Raw genomic sequence first — 17533 nt, forward strand, 5'->3', positions numbered from 1 at the left:
TAATTGGGACAATGTTTTTTGGATTAGTCCGAAAACAAAAAAATCAGGTTTTTACGCTTTTTGATGATGTGGTGGGCAAAGGAGAGTAAAAACATAAACATTGCAACTCTCTACTATTGTCTTGTTGTGAACAGATAGATTAGACAGATAGATATTACTACAGGTAGTAGTAATAGTTATAAAAAGTAGAAACGAGTAGATCTATATAGACTATATAATTATCATTATCTGTATAAAAAGGAAATGAATGATCGATCATCATATTATTAAATAGAATCATATATCTAGTAGCTACTAAAGTATAATCAATCAATCATATAAGGAATCTATAAAAAAGAGGTTATTACAAATCTCATAAAAAAGATATCAAGTTGTATATTTTCAATCATTCAATCAATCAATCCTACATTTAATCTATCAATCATAGATTCAATAGGGATATAGTTATATATAGTAAATTTTATTTTTGTTGTAAATTATCTTATCTGTGTCTATAAATATATATATTGTGTATAAAATGAATGTATGTATAAAGAAGAAGAAAGAGAGAAAGATATATATAAGAACAAAGAAGAATGATGATTTAGATTAGATTAGATTAGATTGACTAAAACTTTCTATTTATTTAGGTAAAAGAAACAAAAACAGGACATTTATATAAGAAAGGAGTTATTAATAAGAGATGGCAAAAACGATGGTTTACATTGTCAGTTGACAGCAAACTACATTATCACAAAAGTCCTCATGAGAAATCAACTAGGCATATTCCATTGGAACAATCAACTGTTAGGGTATGAATGAATAGGAATAGAAATAGGAACGAATTGGAATGGCTTTTGTTTGTTTTAACCAATTACAAACCAGTTGTTTTAACCAAACACCCTTTTTTCCTTTTTCTATTTCTTTTAAAATATATATATTTGTTTTTTTTAGATTCATGATGATAGGGAAAGAGAATGGACATTTGAAATTGTTACACCAGATCGGGTGTTTTACCTATCTGCCGATACAAGAATAGAAATGGACGATTGGATGAGAAAGTTGGTGTGTCACAGTAAGATACATCACGAAAATCAATTGATGGAACAAGCTGAATTCAATATCAGAGAATGTTCAATGCAAAAGAGTAATTTGGATGATGATTTCCTACGGCGACAGGAATCCATCTACGATCATTTACGAAAATCTTATTATCATCCTCTTGATCCTTTTACTCCTCAACAATTACAACAATTAAATGGTCCAACAATTAAATCAAATAATCAAAATAATAATAATAATACGACAACAACGACGACGATAAAGACTACTACCAATACTAGTAGTAGTAGTACATTACAATTTTCACCTGGATCATCATCTTCTTCTTCATCTTCATCATCTTCACATTCTCCATCATTTACAGCAGCCACTTATACTACGGGATCATCCGTTTCATCTCGATCAACTCCATCTTCATTGATGAATAATCATCGATTATCGACGACCGTTGCAAATCAATCCATTAAACCTTTTTCATTTTCATCTTTTAGCGATCAACAATTGGATCAAAAAAAAGAACCAATTAACAACTCCAACTCCAACTCCAACTCTTCCAATACCACAACTGCAAATACAACAACCACCACTACAACAACAACAACAACAACAGTAAAGGCAAAGAGAAGTTTTTCTTTAACTAAAAATAAAAAATCCTAACCTCTACGTAAAACAAATATTTATATACTAGTATATGTTTAAATTTAGTTTTCTTTTCTGTTTTCTTTTTATTTTAATTTTTTTTTATGATTTATATATAAAATTACATTAAAGTCTATTTAATCTATTTAACCTATAATTTCATAATTATCAGTTGAAAGTGTAACTTCACTTGAAAATGGTGTTGGTATATCTGTTTCTTCAATAACTGAATCAATAATCTAAAAAGAAAATAAATAGTAGGTAGAAATAGTAGGTTTTGTTAATAAACTATCTATTTTTTCTATTTCTATTTTCATTTTTTTTTTTACATACATCAATTTGACAAATAGTTTTAGTTGAAGTAAAATGAATTTTAACTGGGAAGAAAGAAGGAACATTACCCTTGACGGTAAATTCCATTGAACCTTGACTATTTGAATCATCGATAAGTGGGATTTTCCAGAGGACTTGTTTGTCCTTGTGAGAATAGTCGTATTGACCGTCGACTTGATTGATGATTGGTTGAATGGTAGAGGGGATGGTGATTAAAACATTTTTGAGTGGGAAGCAAGAAGAGGCTTCGTATTCGAGATTGACGGTAGTTACGCCTCCACTTGCATTTGGCCAGCAGTTGACCTTGATGGGGAGGAGTGCATCGTCGGTTGGACGACATCTCCACTTGAGGATACCACCCGATGGGAATGTCTTACCATCCTTGGTACGAAGAGTATTGGCAGAGGCAAATGTCTGCTTGTCAATGTTGGGATGAGTGATGAATTGGAATTGGTTGGCAGTTGGTCCCTTTTTGAATGCAATCTTGACGGCACCCAAGCTAGAGTTGCCAATGTTGACAGAGAGAGCACCCTTGATATCCATAGAGTTGACAGTTCCGTCGTTTTCAACTTCTGCCAAAATCTGTTCATCAATCACAATGTGAACGGCCTCTGTTGGCACTGCTTTTTCAAATGATCCACCAGCAGCACCTGATCCAGTTCCAGTCTCGAGTAATGCTTCCAATTCATCTTCCTTTTCTACTACCTTTTCTTCTTTTAATACTTGAGCAATTGCACTCTTTTTATTTGATTTCATTCCCAATTTCATACCTTCTTTCATTGGTTGTGCTGAACTTGGTTTTGGTCTAAAAAAAATAAATAGTTTATAAATAATTAAATAAATAAATACTTTTATATTGATTTACATACGTAGTATCACGTCTTTCTCTATCAATTAATGGTGAGGAATGGTTACTATCACGATCACTGCTATGATTATCGTTACGATAGTTGTTTCCACTGCCGCCTCCATAGGATGGTGACATACCACCACTTCCCATGCTGCCGCTTCCCATTCCTCCTCCTCCCATTCCTCCTCCCATACCACCTCCCATCATTCTCAACTTTTCCAATTCCTTCATCTTTTTATTTCCTTCCAACTTGGCTTGTTTTTGTTTCATCTAATGAAAGAATAAACAATTAATAAATGAAATCAAATGAATCTCTCTACTATTCTTGTTTTCTTACCGATTCTTCAAGTCTAACTCTTTCTTCTTCATGACTTTCCATTGAAATGAAATGTTTAATTTGTTGAACAGTGACACGTTCTTTGTAACCCATGGCAATGATTTCATCAAAAGTAAAGATGATATCAAATGCCTTTTTAGATACGTCTTGTTCATCGAAACTGCTATACTCTGGTACGATCTTGGCCAAGAGATGAAGCGTTTCAATGTCTTCGAGTATATTTGAATTCTTGTTGGTGATCAAAACGAGATAGAGTGATTCCAATGGTTGATAGACATAACGAATGTTTTCAGTCTCTATAAAAGTATGTTGTTTGCCATTACCAATCAACTTTGGAAAGGCTGACAATAATCCTTCAACTCTACTCTTTGTCATCTCTGAAAATTGACGTGATAACAATGGTTTCCCATTCTTTGTACAAATTGCTGCTGCTAATACAACCTAAAATAGATAGAAAGAATAAATATTATATAATATCACTCCTCTCTCTCTCTCTCTCTCTCTCTCTACTATTCTATCTATTCTTACCATTTATATTACTTCTCTCTCTAGCTCTCTAGCTCTCTTTTAGATTAAAACAAAATGATCTTCATTCAAGAGGAAACTTTTTAAAAAAATATGACAAGTTGGGTGATGATTCACCTTTTTTTTTTAATTTAATTTTATTTCTTCTTTACTCTACACCATTTCTATTTATACAAATAATGATGAATCATCAAGAAGAAAAGGAAGAATTGATAATTTTGAAATTTGGAGGTGCCTATCTTACAGATAAATCAAAACATCAAACGTTTAATCAAAGTAATTTAGACTCTTTTGTTGAAATTGTCAAATACCTAAAGTTACAACAACACTTTAAAATCATCATTATCTCTGGTGCTGGTAGTTTTGGTCATTTTGAAGCAAAGTAATATACAATAACAAATACGGGAAGAAGAAGGAGTATATAAATACAAAAAGGTTATTTATAATATAATATATAAATGTTATTTAGACAATATAAAATTACAAGTGGATTTAATCAAAAGGAAAATGAGTCTGATGTTGGAATGTGTAAAACAAGAGCAAGTGTACTACAATTACTAATGACCCTGACAAGTAGATTAAATGATGTATCTATCAATGCCATTCCAGTATCTCCCTTTGATAGTTGGCTCACTGAAAATGACACCGTCATTCAAGATAATAGTGAACATATTAAACGTCTACTCGCCATGAATTTGGTTCCTGTTTTACATGGTGATGTTTGTCTTGATACTATTAAAGGTTGTACTATTTTAAGTGGTGATTCGTATGTTAAAACAAACAAAACAAACAAATAAGATATTTAACTTAATTATTTATTTACTTTTTTTTTGTTTATTTTTTTTAGAATTATACAAATACTTTGTAAAAATTAAAACCAAAAAGAGCAATATTTATAACAGATGTTGAAGGTGTTTATAGTTTACCTCCATCTGATCCATCAGCCAAACTATTAAACTTTATTCATTTAAATGATAATGGTGATATTTTAAATGGAGGAGGAGACAAAAAAGATGAACTACAACAACAATCCTCCTCCTCCTCCTCATCCTCTACACAATTTGCAGTAAAAAAGGGTACATGTGATGTAACCGGAGGAATGAAAGCAAAGATTGATTCCGCCAAAAATATTGCATCTCTCTATTCAGTGGATACATTGATCATTGGTGGCACGTCTACTGAAATCACAGAATCCCCCAATTTAATTAATAATGTAATCTATCCAAAAAGAGGTACTATATTATCAAAACAATCAATAAATTAAATGATGAAATTATGAATGGTGAATTAAACCTAAACCAACCCCCTCTAAACTTAAACTACTAACTATATAGATAGTTGGTTTTTTGGTGTTCCATGTCGTTTGGATTTACCTTTTTTAGAAGTTCCAAGTGTCCAAATAATTTAATTTAATTTAAAAACTCATGATAATGGGTGGTTGGGGGTGCGAAGAACGAAAAGAATGATATCTGCCTCTCATCTTAATCATTGATATTTAGTATTATTAATTAATATATATATATACATATAATATTATACATAGATAAAGAAAGATGGATAGTAGTAACGTAGAAAAAGTAGTAGCCAAAGAGATAGAGTTACATCAACAACTAAAGAATCTAGATTGTATAGGATTCGATATGGATATGACTATTGTCAGATACCACAATGTAGAATTACAACTATTAGTGAATCAATGCATGTCTAAAACTCTTGCTCCTAAATTTCCTCATCTTGCAAATGTAAATAGAAAACAACAAATGATAGACAATATATCTCTCTCTCTCTCTCTCTCTAATACATTCTTCATTTCTATTTCTTTTTTTCTATTAGGATAAATTAGAACTTGAAATATGTCATAGAGGTATTATATTGGATCTTGATACAGGATATATTTTAAAGTTGGGATCAAACAAAAGAGTATTAAAGGCATTTTTTGGTAGTCAAGCAGTAGATAAAAAGACGATCCTTGAAACCTATGAAAGTCAACCGATTCCAGAGAATCGTCCATTGCACAGTTTCAATGGTTCAAGTACCAGTCGTTTCTTTGCATTGATCTCTTATTTTGATATCCCAGCTGCTTCATTGTGGGTTCATCATATTGATCATCTCGTCAAACAAGGTGTCACTGTAACTAGACCACTCATGTTAGAGTTTCTTCAAGCTTTAATCGATACTTTTAATATTCATTTTACTGATTTCTATAAAGGTGAATATTATGAAGAATTTAGAGTATGTAAAGAAAAAAAAAAAAGAAACAAATAGAAAGAAGATTGATCAATATTAATGTTAACATTAATTTGGTTTAAAGAAAAATCCAGGTAAATTTGTAATTAAAGCAACAGAAAAGTGTAAAAATTGGTTAAGAGAATTGAAAAACAATGGAACCAAGGTTTTATTAATTACCAATTCAAAATCAGAATATACTGATCTTTTAATGAAATATTGTTATGGTGAAGATTTCCAAGATTTATTTGATTTGGTTGTTGCCGATGCTAAAAAACCAGACTTTTTTAAAAAAGATAGACCTTTTTATGGTAAGTATAGAGAATAGAATAGAATAGAATAGGATAGGTATGTGTCTGTCTCTACAACTCTATGATTGACCTTTTTTTCTATTTTTTTATTTTATATTTTTTTTATAGATTTAGAAAGTTATTTCCCAAAGGTTGTAAATCAAATTCAAGTTGATGAAGTTGTATTTAACAAAAAGACAGTTTATAATCATGGAAATGTTAAAACTTTAATGGATCAAGTTAGAAAATCAAAAGGAAAATCAGAAACTGATTTAATCTCTTTTTGTTATGTTGGTGATCATTTAATTGGTGATGTTAGTGTTCCAAAACAGTATGTATATAAAAAAAAAAAAAATAGAGCTATCAAAATAATATTAATATTAATATTTCTTTTTTTTTTTTTTTTTTTAGATTTTCAAAATGGATGACAATTGCAATTGTTGAAGAGATTGAAGATCCAAATGAAATTGTAGTATTAAAAAAGAAAACCAACTACAAGGATGGTAATAGATATGAATGGGGTAGTTTCTTCCATTTCCATGAACACGACAGTCAACAAGTACCCATTGAAACCTATTGGAGTTCGATTGTTCGTGAAAACGCCGATATTATGTTGGGCAGCGTCGAAACACTTGCAGAATATTTCCATCAAGACAAGTTTGATAAACAATCACTTCAACCATGTGCTGTCATTTATCAAAATGATTCTGATTTCTAAGAAAAAATAAAAAAGATAGAGAAAAACAAGCTATCTATGATACAACAACAACAAAAATCAATACAAGGTGATCAGAGCTATAGTCTTTTTGTCGCGGGCAAAATTTTTTGTTTCGTAAAAACAATTTTTGTTCAAAAATTAATTTTTTGAATATCGTGTGAGAGTGTCGTGTCTGAGCTCTCCCTCGACTCTCTGTGCACAAGAGATTGATGTGAGACTCTATAACTTCCTTTTTCCCAGCAGCAGAGTATAGCAGTTGAAATGATTATTCCAAAAGATCATCGTCTCAAAATCTTCAACGACCTTTTCAAGGGTAAAGATATATAGCAAACACACAACAAAGAATCATACAATTAGAGAGAAATCATCATACTTACTCTCTATCTTTCCACATATCCTCTATCTACTCCTATCTCTACCTATTATCATCTTTTATATTCGATTTACTATTATTTAGAGGGAGTCATCGTAGCCAAGAAGGATTTCGGTGCCAAGAAGCACTTGACCATCGAAGGTGTATCCAACCTCGAAGTTCTTGCTCTCATGAGATCATTAAAGTCTCAAAAGCACGTCACTGAGATCTTCAACTGGCAACACTACTATTGGACCTTGACTGACCAAGGTATCCAATACCTCAGACAATACCTCATGCTCCCAGACTCTGTTGTCCCATCTACCCTCAGAAAGCAAGCTGTTCGTACCCACCGTGGTGGTGACCGTGAACACCGTGGCGACAGACACGAAGATGGCAAGAGAACCGGTGCCAGCGGTGAATTCCGTCCAAACTTTGACGGTGAACGTCGTCCACGTATGGGTCCAGGTGCTTACAGAAAGGATGGTCCACCACGTCAACCACGTCAACCACAAGAAAACTCCAACTAAAATGGTTTGATCAATAAAAGACTGTTTAAAAATTTAAAGTATAAACAACCAAAAAAAGATGGATAAAAAGACAAAGATCCAAGACAAGACAATAGACAGATTAGTTTAGAGAAATTAGTACACTTGGAATTAATAATAATCAAAAGAGAGAATATATATATATATTAAATTTATGGAAATACTTTTACTTTTACTTTTTATTTTAATTAGATTGATAATTTTAATTGTTGAGTATGTTGATTTTGTAATTGTTGTTGATTATGTTTGAATGATTTTGCAATATTTCTAGAAAGTGCCAATCTAAGAGATTGTAGGTTTTGAACACTAATACCTTGAAGATATTGATCTGCCAAATGACTGGATTGAATGTCTTCGAGATAATTGGTCAACATCATAGTGTCATCCAAATTAAAATAAACTTTGTTTAAACTTTCCAACAATGGTATAATATCCAACATTAATCTAATTGAAAATGATCTTGGTACAATTTGATTTCTAAACATTTCACAAAAATATTCACTATAATTTTCAAATTCTCTTTTCTATAAAATTATAAATAAATAGAAGAATATTAATATACTTTCTTTTTTCTTTTCTTTTTGTTTTTCTAGCTTACTTTAAAAAAATGAATTAAATGTTTATATTTAATTAAGAAATCCAATTCTTTATAATTTGAAAATGATTGATCATTTTTAATGATTGAATCCAAGTCTGTAAACAAGAGACTATTTAGTTTGTGATTCAAAAGATGATTTGAAAGTTGAGCGATACGAGCAGTATCTTTGGACATTAATAACCAATTGATTGATGAACCATATCTTTCCAAGGTATAGTCTCGAGCAGAGAGTACCTTGAAAATATGGTTGATTGATTTTTGAGAGGAATAAGAGAGAAGCTTGTATGCTTGTCTTTCAGAGATTGATTCGGGGGTTGATTGTCGTTGAATGATAGATTCAATGAGGGTGGATGATTTTTTAGTTTGGTTAATGTAACCAAAGGCAATGTCGAGGAGAGATGGATCTTGAGCCAATTCCAAAACCATAGCTAGTCAGCAGTTGGTCACGTGTAGAGAGGAGAGGTGATGGTTGATGTGGTTGACGTTTGAGAACGTATGGATGGTGTACCAATAGATCGGTGACATGGACAACCAACCACGATGGCAAATGTTTGGCCATTTCCTCGAGTGCCACTTGAAGTTGATCAGGTGCAGCCAATGATTTGATGATTCGATCAATGAGTGACGCTGACTTGAATTTGGTGTAATAGTGGAGGAAGAGTTGACGGATTTGTTGTGGTGAAGATACATGTTCAACATAGAGTAGATGAGTTACTACCGACTGCAAGTAAGCAGTTTGACCACTATTATTATTGTACTTGCTTAATATCTTTTCATCACCATTGAGTAGATCAATCATTTCTTTTAATCCATTACCACCACTAGATTCCATCAAACCACTCGATGCAATTTGACCAACCTCTTGATGCCACTGTTGCCAAAGTTGAATGTATTCATTGGTGAAGTTTGTCTTTCTACGTATTGGTATACGTTGTAAAAGATCAATCATCACTCCAATTGGTGAACGTCTAAGATTTGCATTGTTGGACATGGTCGATTTGAGATGAATTGAAGAACTTGATTTGGGTAGTCGAGAAAGTAGATTCAGCAGATGAATCGATTCATCAATCAAACCATGACACAACATTTGAGATACAAATGATAGTACTTGATCCTGTTCAACCGATCCAATATCCTGCAACAATTCTTCAAATTGTTCAATCACTCCTTGATCTTGTTGTTGTTTCAAACAATCCAATAATTGATGTGGTGATATAGTTGGTGAGAAATAAAATAAATGTGTAATCTTTAATATCATTGATATTATATTTAAATTTTCAATTTCTTGTTTATACTAAAATGGATGGAAAAATGGAAAGGGAAAATTAATATTTAATAGTTAATAGTTATTATTTTGTTTTGTTATTATTTACTTTTGAAAAGATTAAATCACAATCAATAAAAATTGGATTTTCCAAATCATTTATATTATTTTCAATATATTCAATTCTCTTTGAATATTCTTTTCTATTTAATATTATTAAATTATTTTTCATTTTGTCTAAATAGAAAGAAAAAAAAGAAAAGTAAATAATATAGTTGTTAGGTTTGTTTCATTTTCTTTTTTTTTTTCTATATTTACTTTGATCATTATTAAATTTATCAATTTGAGATTGATTTTGTGATTGATGTTTAAAGATGTTTGAATTTCTAGTAATTAATTTACATTGAATACCAATTTGTTTGGATAGATCAAAACAAAGAGAAGGATAGATTGAATCGACGTGACCACAAAAGATAATTAATGAAAAGTTCTTTTGATAGGCATCTTCCATGATTTGAGAGATTCTTGATCTTTCCTTGGTCTTTAGATCATTGTCGTAGGGATTGTGATGAGTGTCGGCATCATCATAATCCAAATAATGACCTGTTGCCAATGCTTTTTGAATTTGATCTCTTGTCGATAATATAACAGATTGATAACGATTAGAGATTGATACAATCTCTCTTACTCTTTCCTCTGATATAAATTCTTCTCCTCCTTGAATCACTAATCCTTGAATATTTATAAAATGTGAATACATTTCATTATATAACTAAGTAAAGACAACAAAAAAGAATAAGTAACCTTATATATTCATGTTTCTATCATTCTTTTATACCTTTCTAATTTGTGATAAAGTTTCATTATTACTGTTATTACTATTATTGATTATATTGATATCATCTACTTTATCTTGAGTATTGGGTGTTGTTGTTGGTGGGAATAATAATAGATCATCATTTGAATGTAATGACCAATTTATATCTAGAAATGATGTATTACCAGAATCTGATTCTTGATTCATTGTTGATTCAAAAGATAGATAGGAAGTAGATATAAATGAATATTGTTCAAAAAGACGATGATCATCACACCCAAGTCTCGATGAATCAGCATGAGATGTTTTTATTTTTAATTTTTTTTTTCATTCACCTTAATTCTTCACAAAGAAAGAACAAGACCTCACTCTGCTCTATAATATCATTATTATTATTATTAGTATCTATTCTATTCTTAGTTTCTTTATTCTTCTTTTCTATTTGTTTGAATGAATTTTTTAAATTTATTAATAGGACAAGGAACAGCACAATTTCCTTTTAATATAGGACAAGCAGTAACTAGTTATACTGGTAAATCGATATGGACCTTACATCAAGGAACTAAAAAGGATGATGGTTCAGTAGTATCAATCTTTAGCTTTGACGTTAAAAAGAATCCTTCAAAGTTAGAGGTTGCACGTAATGGTTTTAAACGTGCCAAAACTATCAGACATCCCAACTTTATCACCTATATCGATGGTCTAGAAACTGATAGTAACATTTACATTGTCACTGAAACTATCACTCCTCTAGATGAAGCTATTCAAGATATTAAAAAGTTTGATGATGCTATTTCATGGGGTATCTATCAAATTACTGTAAGTAGAAAAAGAAAGAAACAAAGAAAAAGAAAAAGAAAAAGTTTGGTTCTAATATTTCACTTTACCTTTCTTTTTCTATAGAATGGATTATCATTTTTAAGTGGAAAGAATTTAACACATGGTAATCTTTGTATGACGACGATATTTGTAAATAAGAGTGGAGATTGGAAATTGGGAGGATTGGATTTGGTGTGTGATGTTAGAGATGCCAATCCATTGTTAAAGACACATGTTGATTTGGTGCCTGCCAAATATAGAGCTCCAGAGGTGAGCAAGGCTCAATGGAGTCAAATCAATACTGCTCCTAGTTTTGCAATCGATGCTTGGATGTTGGGATGTCTCATGTATGAATGTTACAGTGGCGTCATGTCCAAATCAGAGGATGTTCGCGAGTTGGCTTCTATCCCCAAATCACTTCAACCATCCTATCAAAAATGTTTCTCTTCCAAACCAGAACAACGTCTCAATCCTCAAAAATTCCTCGAATCCTCCTACTTTTCAAATATCTTTGTTGAAACTTGTACATTTTTAGAAAATATTACTTTAAAAGATCAATTTGAAAAGGAAACTTTTTTCAAGTATGAAAAAAACAAAAAAAAACAAAAAAAACAAAAAGAAGTATATATTAATTTTTATTTTAATTTTTTAAAGAAAATTAGATCAACATTTAGATAAATTACCAACAAATATATGTAAATTTAAGATTTTACCACATTTGATTACGGCATTTGAAATTGGACCAATTAATACAAAGATTTTGGGAACATTGTTAAAGATTAGTTCTAATCTGTCGACAGAGGAATATACAACAAAGGTGGTACCAAGTGTAGTGAAATGGTTTGCAATGGATGATAGAGGGTTACGAGTCAATCTTTTGGAAAATCTCGAACACTATATCCAACACTTGTCATCAACTGTCATTAATGACCAAATCTTTCCCAATGTGGTCAATGGATTCAATGATAAGCCAGCACTCAAGGAGCTGACTATAAAGTCGATGCTATTGTTTGCACCAAAGCTCTCTGAAAAGACTATGCTTCAGCTGCTCAAATACTTTGCTGCCCTCCAAAAGGACATGGAACCAGGTATCAGAACCAATACTACTGTTTGTTTGGGTAGAATCTCTGAACATATTTCACCCGACACTAGAAAGCGTGTTCTTGTACCAGCCTTTTCAACCTCGCTCCGTGATCCTTTTGTACCATCTCAAAATGCTGGTCTCTCTGCATTTATGTTTACCCAACAATATTATACCCCCGATGAAATTGCTACCAAGGTCATCCCAGAAATCTCTCGTATGCTCATCTCTCCAGAAAAACAAATTCGTACCACTGCTTTCCAAGCAATGTCTTTGTTTATTGGTAAATTGGAAACTTTTTCTTCTCAATTACCTGATACTCAACAACAACAACAAGGAGGAAGTCAACAAGGTGGACAACAAGGATCGGGATCAGGATCAAATCAAGGTGGACACCAGACTATGGGACCAGATGGTCAAGAAACAATGTTGGGATGGGCATATGGACTTACAAAGAAATATATTGCAACTGCTACCAATGAATCACCACTTGCTTCTCCTCCTCCTCTAAATTCTAGTAATAATAGTTATTCTAGTAGTAATAGTTCATCTTCAAATACTCCATCAAGTAATTTTACATCTCCTCAACAATCAAAACAAAGTGAAAAGGAAAAAGAAAAACAAAAAACAACAAGTTATTCAACATCGTCATCATCATCAACAACAACTAAAAAGAATAATATAAATGCAGATGGATGGGATGAAAATGATGATGATTTATTTGATGATGATGAACCAGTAGTAGAAACTAAAAAATCAATTCCTTCTAAAGTTATAAATAATAATAATAATAATAATAATAATAATGATAATAGTAGTGGTAACAAGACAGGAGGAGGAGGAATGAAACTTTCATCAAAACCTAAAAACACGTTTTCATATCAAGATGATGATTCAGACAATAACAATAACAAATCATCAGGAGATTGGAATGATTGGGATGATAGTAATAATAATACAGTATCATCTAGAAATTCTTCTTCATCATCAACTAAAAAGAAAACTACAACCATTGTAAAATCAAAACCAACAAGTACTGATGGTTGGGATGATTGGAATGATTAAAAATCCTTAAATCCTTAAATCTAGAAAAAACAATTGTTTTATTTTTAATTTAATTTTTAATTTTTTAAATTCCTTTTGTATGACTATAATTTATATTATCTTGTGGTCGATAATGACAAAACATTCCACCTATATGCATTTTCTTTCTTTTTGATTCATCATCTCCCAACAACAATATACTTGCAATTGGATCCAATACTCTTGTAGCACCATCAAACTCGTTGAGTGGTGATTGTGGTCCATCTTTGCGTTGTGATGTCATCTTTGTACACCATCCAGTATCGACACCACAAACATAGATACCTTTCTTGAGATAACTCTCAGCGATTGAATAGGTCATCATATTGAGTGATGATTTGGCCATATTAGTGTGGGTGTGATGACCATGATTGTATCCTTTGTTGAATGAGCCTTCTTGTGCTGATACATTGACAATAAATTTCCAATCGTTGTCATCTCCATCAGTCTTGATATAGTTTGACATAAAGGGTGATAGTTGAGAGATCAACATGAATGGAACTGTAACATTGACCAATTGAACTTCCATCATTTCAATTGGTGATGTTTCTTCAATTGTTTCTCTCCATGTTGTCTGTTCTCTGTTGTCTAATGGTTCACCATGTAAATCTGTTTGACCAGGTGGGAATAATTCATCATTTCGTTCTTCTCTGTCATGATCCAATAATTGTATTTGTGTCATTAATGAACATTCCATAATACTTTTTGGTAATTCATTATTATATAGTTGTACTGCTGTTCTTTTTGGTGTTGGAATTTCATCACTATCATTATTATCTTGATTATAGTCATCGTCGTCGTCATCATCATCATTATCATCATTCTTTTTTATAAATTTAATAGATTGAGTAATATGACCAATTAAACCATAAGCAAGAGATAGGTATTCTTCCTTTTCTATCAATTCTCTAAAATAGGCACGTGGTCTACGAATAGTTTGAGCAGCATTGTTGATTAAAATATCCAAACGAGGGAATAATTGTTTGATGTGATTGATCATTGATTGAACCGATGGTAAATGTCTAAAATCACATCCATAAACAAATAGTCTATCTTTCCATTCAGAGTAATCATCTTCCCTTGAATAACGATCTATTGCAATCCAAGGGAATCTTGTTGTCACCATGACAGTAAATCCACTTTTTAATAATCTCTTTGCAATATAATATCCAATTTTCATTCTTGCTCCAGTTACCAAAGCATATTTTGGACGACTCTGGTCTACTTGAATATTATCCCATTGTTGCCATTTCGAGTCTGTTAAATTTTGACAATCGTTGCAAATTGGAATTTCACCAATACTTGTATGCCAATGAAATATTAATTCGCCGCATTGATAACATGAAAAACCAACAGTACAAATTGATTTTGGTTCAACGATAATATGTTGATCGATAAATTGATCCAATATTTTCCAACCATGATAAACAAAATTTGGGCCAATCATTTTTGGTTTGTCTATCACATTTAGTGCTTCCAAATCAAATGAATTGTTTGGTCCTACTCGTTCCATAATATCTTGAATCGTTGTGAATAGTTGTTGTTCGGAAGAATCAGAGTCATCTCCATATCTTAGTCTGTACATTTGTCTTTGTCTTTGTCGTTGCATTGATATTACTTTTAGTTCTGGAACATTTAAAGATCCAAATCTATCAAGAGGAAACATTCCACCTTTCTTTTTATAATCATCCAACCAATCGAGTGAATTTGATTGGTCCCATATTTCAGTTGCACCAAATGAATAACCTCTTTTGAAATACTTTTCTATTCGTGATCTTTCTCGATGCAAAAGATGAGGTGATATATAGTTGAAAGAGTTTGCAATTGACCTAACACCACGCAAAAGAGTGTAAATTTCATTGCCATCATATAAAAAGCACGTGCAATCTATATCTGCCTTTAAAAGATACTCATAGTAACTTTTAAGAGTGGCAGTGACAATTTGTACGGGACGGTAGGGGTAGGCAGTTGGAAGGATGGTCAACGAATGCATTGTCTTGATGATATGATAGTCACATGGAAGAGATGATGTGATTTCCTTTACCAATAATTTAATTCTTTTAATTGCACTCTGCTCTGACTCTGTAATGAGAAATAGATCGATATCTGATTTGAAATAGGGTGATTTTTCATTATTGTATAATCTATGTGTTTCTGTATACCATGATGGTTCATCGAGCAATTCATCCAATCCCTTTAATCCATCATGAGTAAAAAGTCTTTTACTTGGAGCACTTGAAAGATATTCTTGGATGATCTTTTTGGCATTGGTGGCAAGTGGTGCAATAGCCTTTTCAACAGTTAAAAAGGTTTCATAATTATCTATCATAAATTCTGATCCAAGTGTAAGAGATGCCAATACCGAACTACCACCACATACAACTTTACATCCATCTATTTCACCCCATGTAATACCAGAAAGTACAGACGAAGTAAAAGATTTAAAACATTCTTTAAAAAGTGTAAGATTGTTTACCATTTTTTTACCAATATGTGCAGATATAAAGTTATTACCAATATTTGAACCAAACAATTTAAATAGTGGATTTTCCAAATCATTTTCCATTAATCTATCAGTTTCAAAAGATGAATTTTGAACTAGTTTATAATTTCTACTCCTTTTTTCAATGAGGTGTAATAATTTGTTGTTAAATACACCTTCTAGATGTCTATATGCATTTCGGTAATAATTATTGGTTGCAATATGTTGACAATAGGTTTGAATGATAGGTATCATACTTGACTTTATATGAGAAAAGATGAATCCAATATTGTCTCGATTTGGATGTTCTGTAATGACACTAACAATCCCTTCAAATAATATTTGACGTTTGTCAAGATATTCTTGTACATTATATACACCAATTAAATCATTTGCCATGTCTTGCAGTTTAGTTGCAATAGTCTGAGCATATTGACTGTCCATATGTGGTGATGATTGGCCATAGTCATACAAATACGGATTGTACAATCCACCTTTTGGGTTGATTGGATCTTTGTCCCAATTGATATTATAGTATTCTAGAGCCAATGTCCTAGCATCAATAATGGGTAAAGTTATATTCTTTGGCATTGGAACCAACGACGACTCGTAATGATTTGGTGAGAGTGGATCCAATATACTAGCATGAGTACATCCAACTTGAACAGTCCATTTTGATAGAAACGGGTCTTGTTGATATTGACGTCCAACTATAGGTGTTACTTTTGAACTACTATGAAGAGGCCACCAACAACGTGGCTTATAACACCAGTAATATTTCCTTGATAGATAGACCCATCTTGGACGACACTGAAACATTCTCATCTTTATACATTGTCCACTTGTTTGTTCTTTATTACATATTCTAAAAATAAAATAAATAAAAATAAAATAAAAAGAAAGAAAGAAAGAGATTAATATAACTTTTAATTTATATTTGATATAAACTTGTTTTGTTTGTTAGACATACATTTGTTTTTGTTTTTCTTTCTTTTTATCTTTGTAGAGTACTATTTTTTTAAACTTTGGTCTTTTTGTTTGTATTGATCTGTCATGATTGTAATGATATAAATCATGATAATCATTTATCCAATCATCTTGAACCACATAATCATAATCTTTATCATCATCATTATCGTCTGTCATGATAATTTAATAATAATAATAATAATAGTCGTTTGTTTGATGAATGAATTGAAATGAAATGAAAATGACATGACGGATATTGGGATGAAGGAATGATCTAAACATCATTGTGAGAATCTAATAGGATCTCGACCAGCAGCGCAAATCGAAAACTAGTTGATAAGCCATCGACCGATTTGAGCTATAGTGCATTCGATAATGAAAAATCATTGAAAAATCATTTTTTTTTATTGTATTGTTTGTTTATTCTCTTTTGTTGTAATTTATAGTTACAATTTAAATAAATACAATATAAACACATTGAAGAAATAATGGTAAAACATACAGTGATTGAAAAGAGTTTCATTTCAAGGTTGGATTAGTTTGAAATAATAATAATATCCT

The 17533-nt window shown here is 31.5% G+C and overlaps 9 protein-coding genes across 9 annotated transcripts; 5 read left to right on the forward strand and 4 right to left on the reverse strand.

Moving 5' to 3' along the window:
- Nucleotides 1–517: 517 nt before the first annotated feature.
- DFA_09967 (uncharacterized protein) lies at nucleotides 518–1698 on the forward strand (the record flags this gene model as incomplete). The annotated part of the gene is made up of 3 exons (XM_004351811.1): nucleotides 518–523; nucleotides 630–791; nucleotides 934–1698. The coding sequence occupies 3 exons, from the start codon at nucleotides 518–520 to the stop codon at nucleotides 1696–1698; spliced, it is 933 nt and encodes a 310-aa protein (XP_004351863.1).
- A 128-nt stretch (nucleotides 1699–1826) lies between these two features.
- On the reverse strand, nucleotides 1827–3731 carry DFA_09968 (Coatomer delta subunit; the record flags this gene model as incomplete). The annotated part of the gene is made up of 5 exons (XM_004351812.1): nucleotides 1827–1919; nucleotides 2014–2818; nucleotides 2883–3133; nucleotides 3201–3641; nucleotides 3729–3731. 5 exons carry the CDS (start codon nucleotides 3729–3731, stop codon nucleotides 1827–1829), a joined length of 1593 nt encoding a protein of 530 aa, XP_004351864.1.
- Nucleotides 3732–3907: 176 nt separating this feature from the next.
- On the forward strand, nucleotides 3908–4989 carry DFA_09969 (amino acid kinase; the record flags this gene model as incomplete). Its single annotated transcript, XM_004351813.1, has 3 exons — nucleotides 3908–4107; nucleotides 4195–4491; nucleotides 4611–4989. 3 exons carry the CDS (start codon nucleotides 3908–3910, stop codon nucleotides 4987–4989), a joined length of 876 nt encoding a protein of 291 aa, XP_004351865.1.
- Nucleotides 4990–5278: 289 nt separating this feature from the next.
- On the forward strand, nucleotides 5279–6959 carry DFA_09970 (putative 5'-nucleotidase; the record flags this gene model as incomplete). The annotated part of the gene is made up of 5 exons (XM_004351814.1): nucleotides 5279–5467; nucleotides 5559–5957; nucleotides 6037–6262; nucleotides 6371–6572; nucleotides 6653–6959. The coding sequence occupies 5 exons, from the start codon at nucleotides 5279–5281 to the stop codon at nucleotides 6957–6959; spliced, it is 1323 nt and encodes a 440-aa protein (XP_004351866.1).
- Nucleotides 6960–7220: 261 nt separating this feature from the next.
- On the forward strand, nucleotides 7221–7841 carry rps10 (40S ribosomal protein S10; the record flags this gene model as incomplete). The annotated part of the gene is made up of 2 exons (XM_004351815.1): nucleotides 7221–7272; nucleotides 7417–7841. 2 exons carry the CDS (start codon nucleotides 7221–7223, stop codon nucleotides 7839–7841), a joined length of 477 nt encoding a protein of 158 aa, XP_004351867.1.
- A 206-nt stretch (nucleotides 7842–8047) lies between these two features.
- Nucleotides 8048–8631, reverse strand: DFA_09972 (uncharacterized protein; the record flags this gene model as incomplete). The annotated part of the gene is made up of 2 exons (XM_004351816.1): nucleotides 8048–8383; nucleotides 8458–8631. 2 exons carry the CDS (start codon nucleotides 8629–8631, stop codon nucleotides 8048–8050), a joined length of 510 nt encoding a protein of 169 aa, XP_004351868.1.
- Nucleotides 8632–8824: 193 nt separating this feature from the next.
- Nucleotides 8825–10745, reverse strand: nup85 (nucleoporin 85; the record flags this gene model as incomplete). Its single annotated transcript, XM_004351817.1, has 4 exons — nucleotides 8825–9751; nucleotides 9831–9958; nucleotides 10040–10493; nucleotides 10560–10745. 4 exons carry the CDS (start codon nucleotides 10743–10745, stop codon nucleotides 8825–8827), a joined length of 1695 nt encoding a protein of 564 aa, XP_004351869.1.
- Nucleotides 10746–10988: 243 nt separating this feature from the next.
- scy1 (SCY1 family protein kinase) lies at nucleotides 10989–13503 on the forward strand (the record flags this gene model as incomplete). Its single annotated transcript, XM_004351818.1, has 3 exons — nucleotides 10989–11357; nucleotides 11442–11938; nucleotides 12012–13503. The coding sequence occupies 3 exons, from the start codon at nucleotides 10989–10991 to the stop codon at nucleotides 13501–13503; spliced, it is 2358 nt and encodes a 785-aa protein (XP_004351870.1).
- A 64-nt stretch (nucleotides 13504–13567) lies between these two features.
- DFA_09975 (uncharacterized protein) lies at nucleotides 13568–17149 on the reverse strand (the record flags this gene model as incomplete). Its single annotated transcript, XM_004351819.1, has 2 exons — nucleotides 13568–16868; nucleotides 16974–17149. 2 exons carry the CDS (start codon nucleotides 17147–17149, stop codon nucleotides 13568–13570), a joined length of 3477 nt encoding a protein of 1158 aa, XP_004351871.1.
- Nucleotides 17150–17533: the final 384 nt, after the last annotated feature.

Source organism: Cavenderia fasciculata (assembly GCF_000203815.1).
Source record: "Cavenderia fasciculata unplaced genomic scaffold Scf_EU5ZYIE02H8LDV-5, whole genome shotgun sequence".
Lineage (NCBI taxonomy): Eukaryota > Evosea > Eumycetozoa > Acytosteliales > Cavenderiaceae > Cavenderia > Cavenderia fasciculata.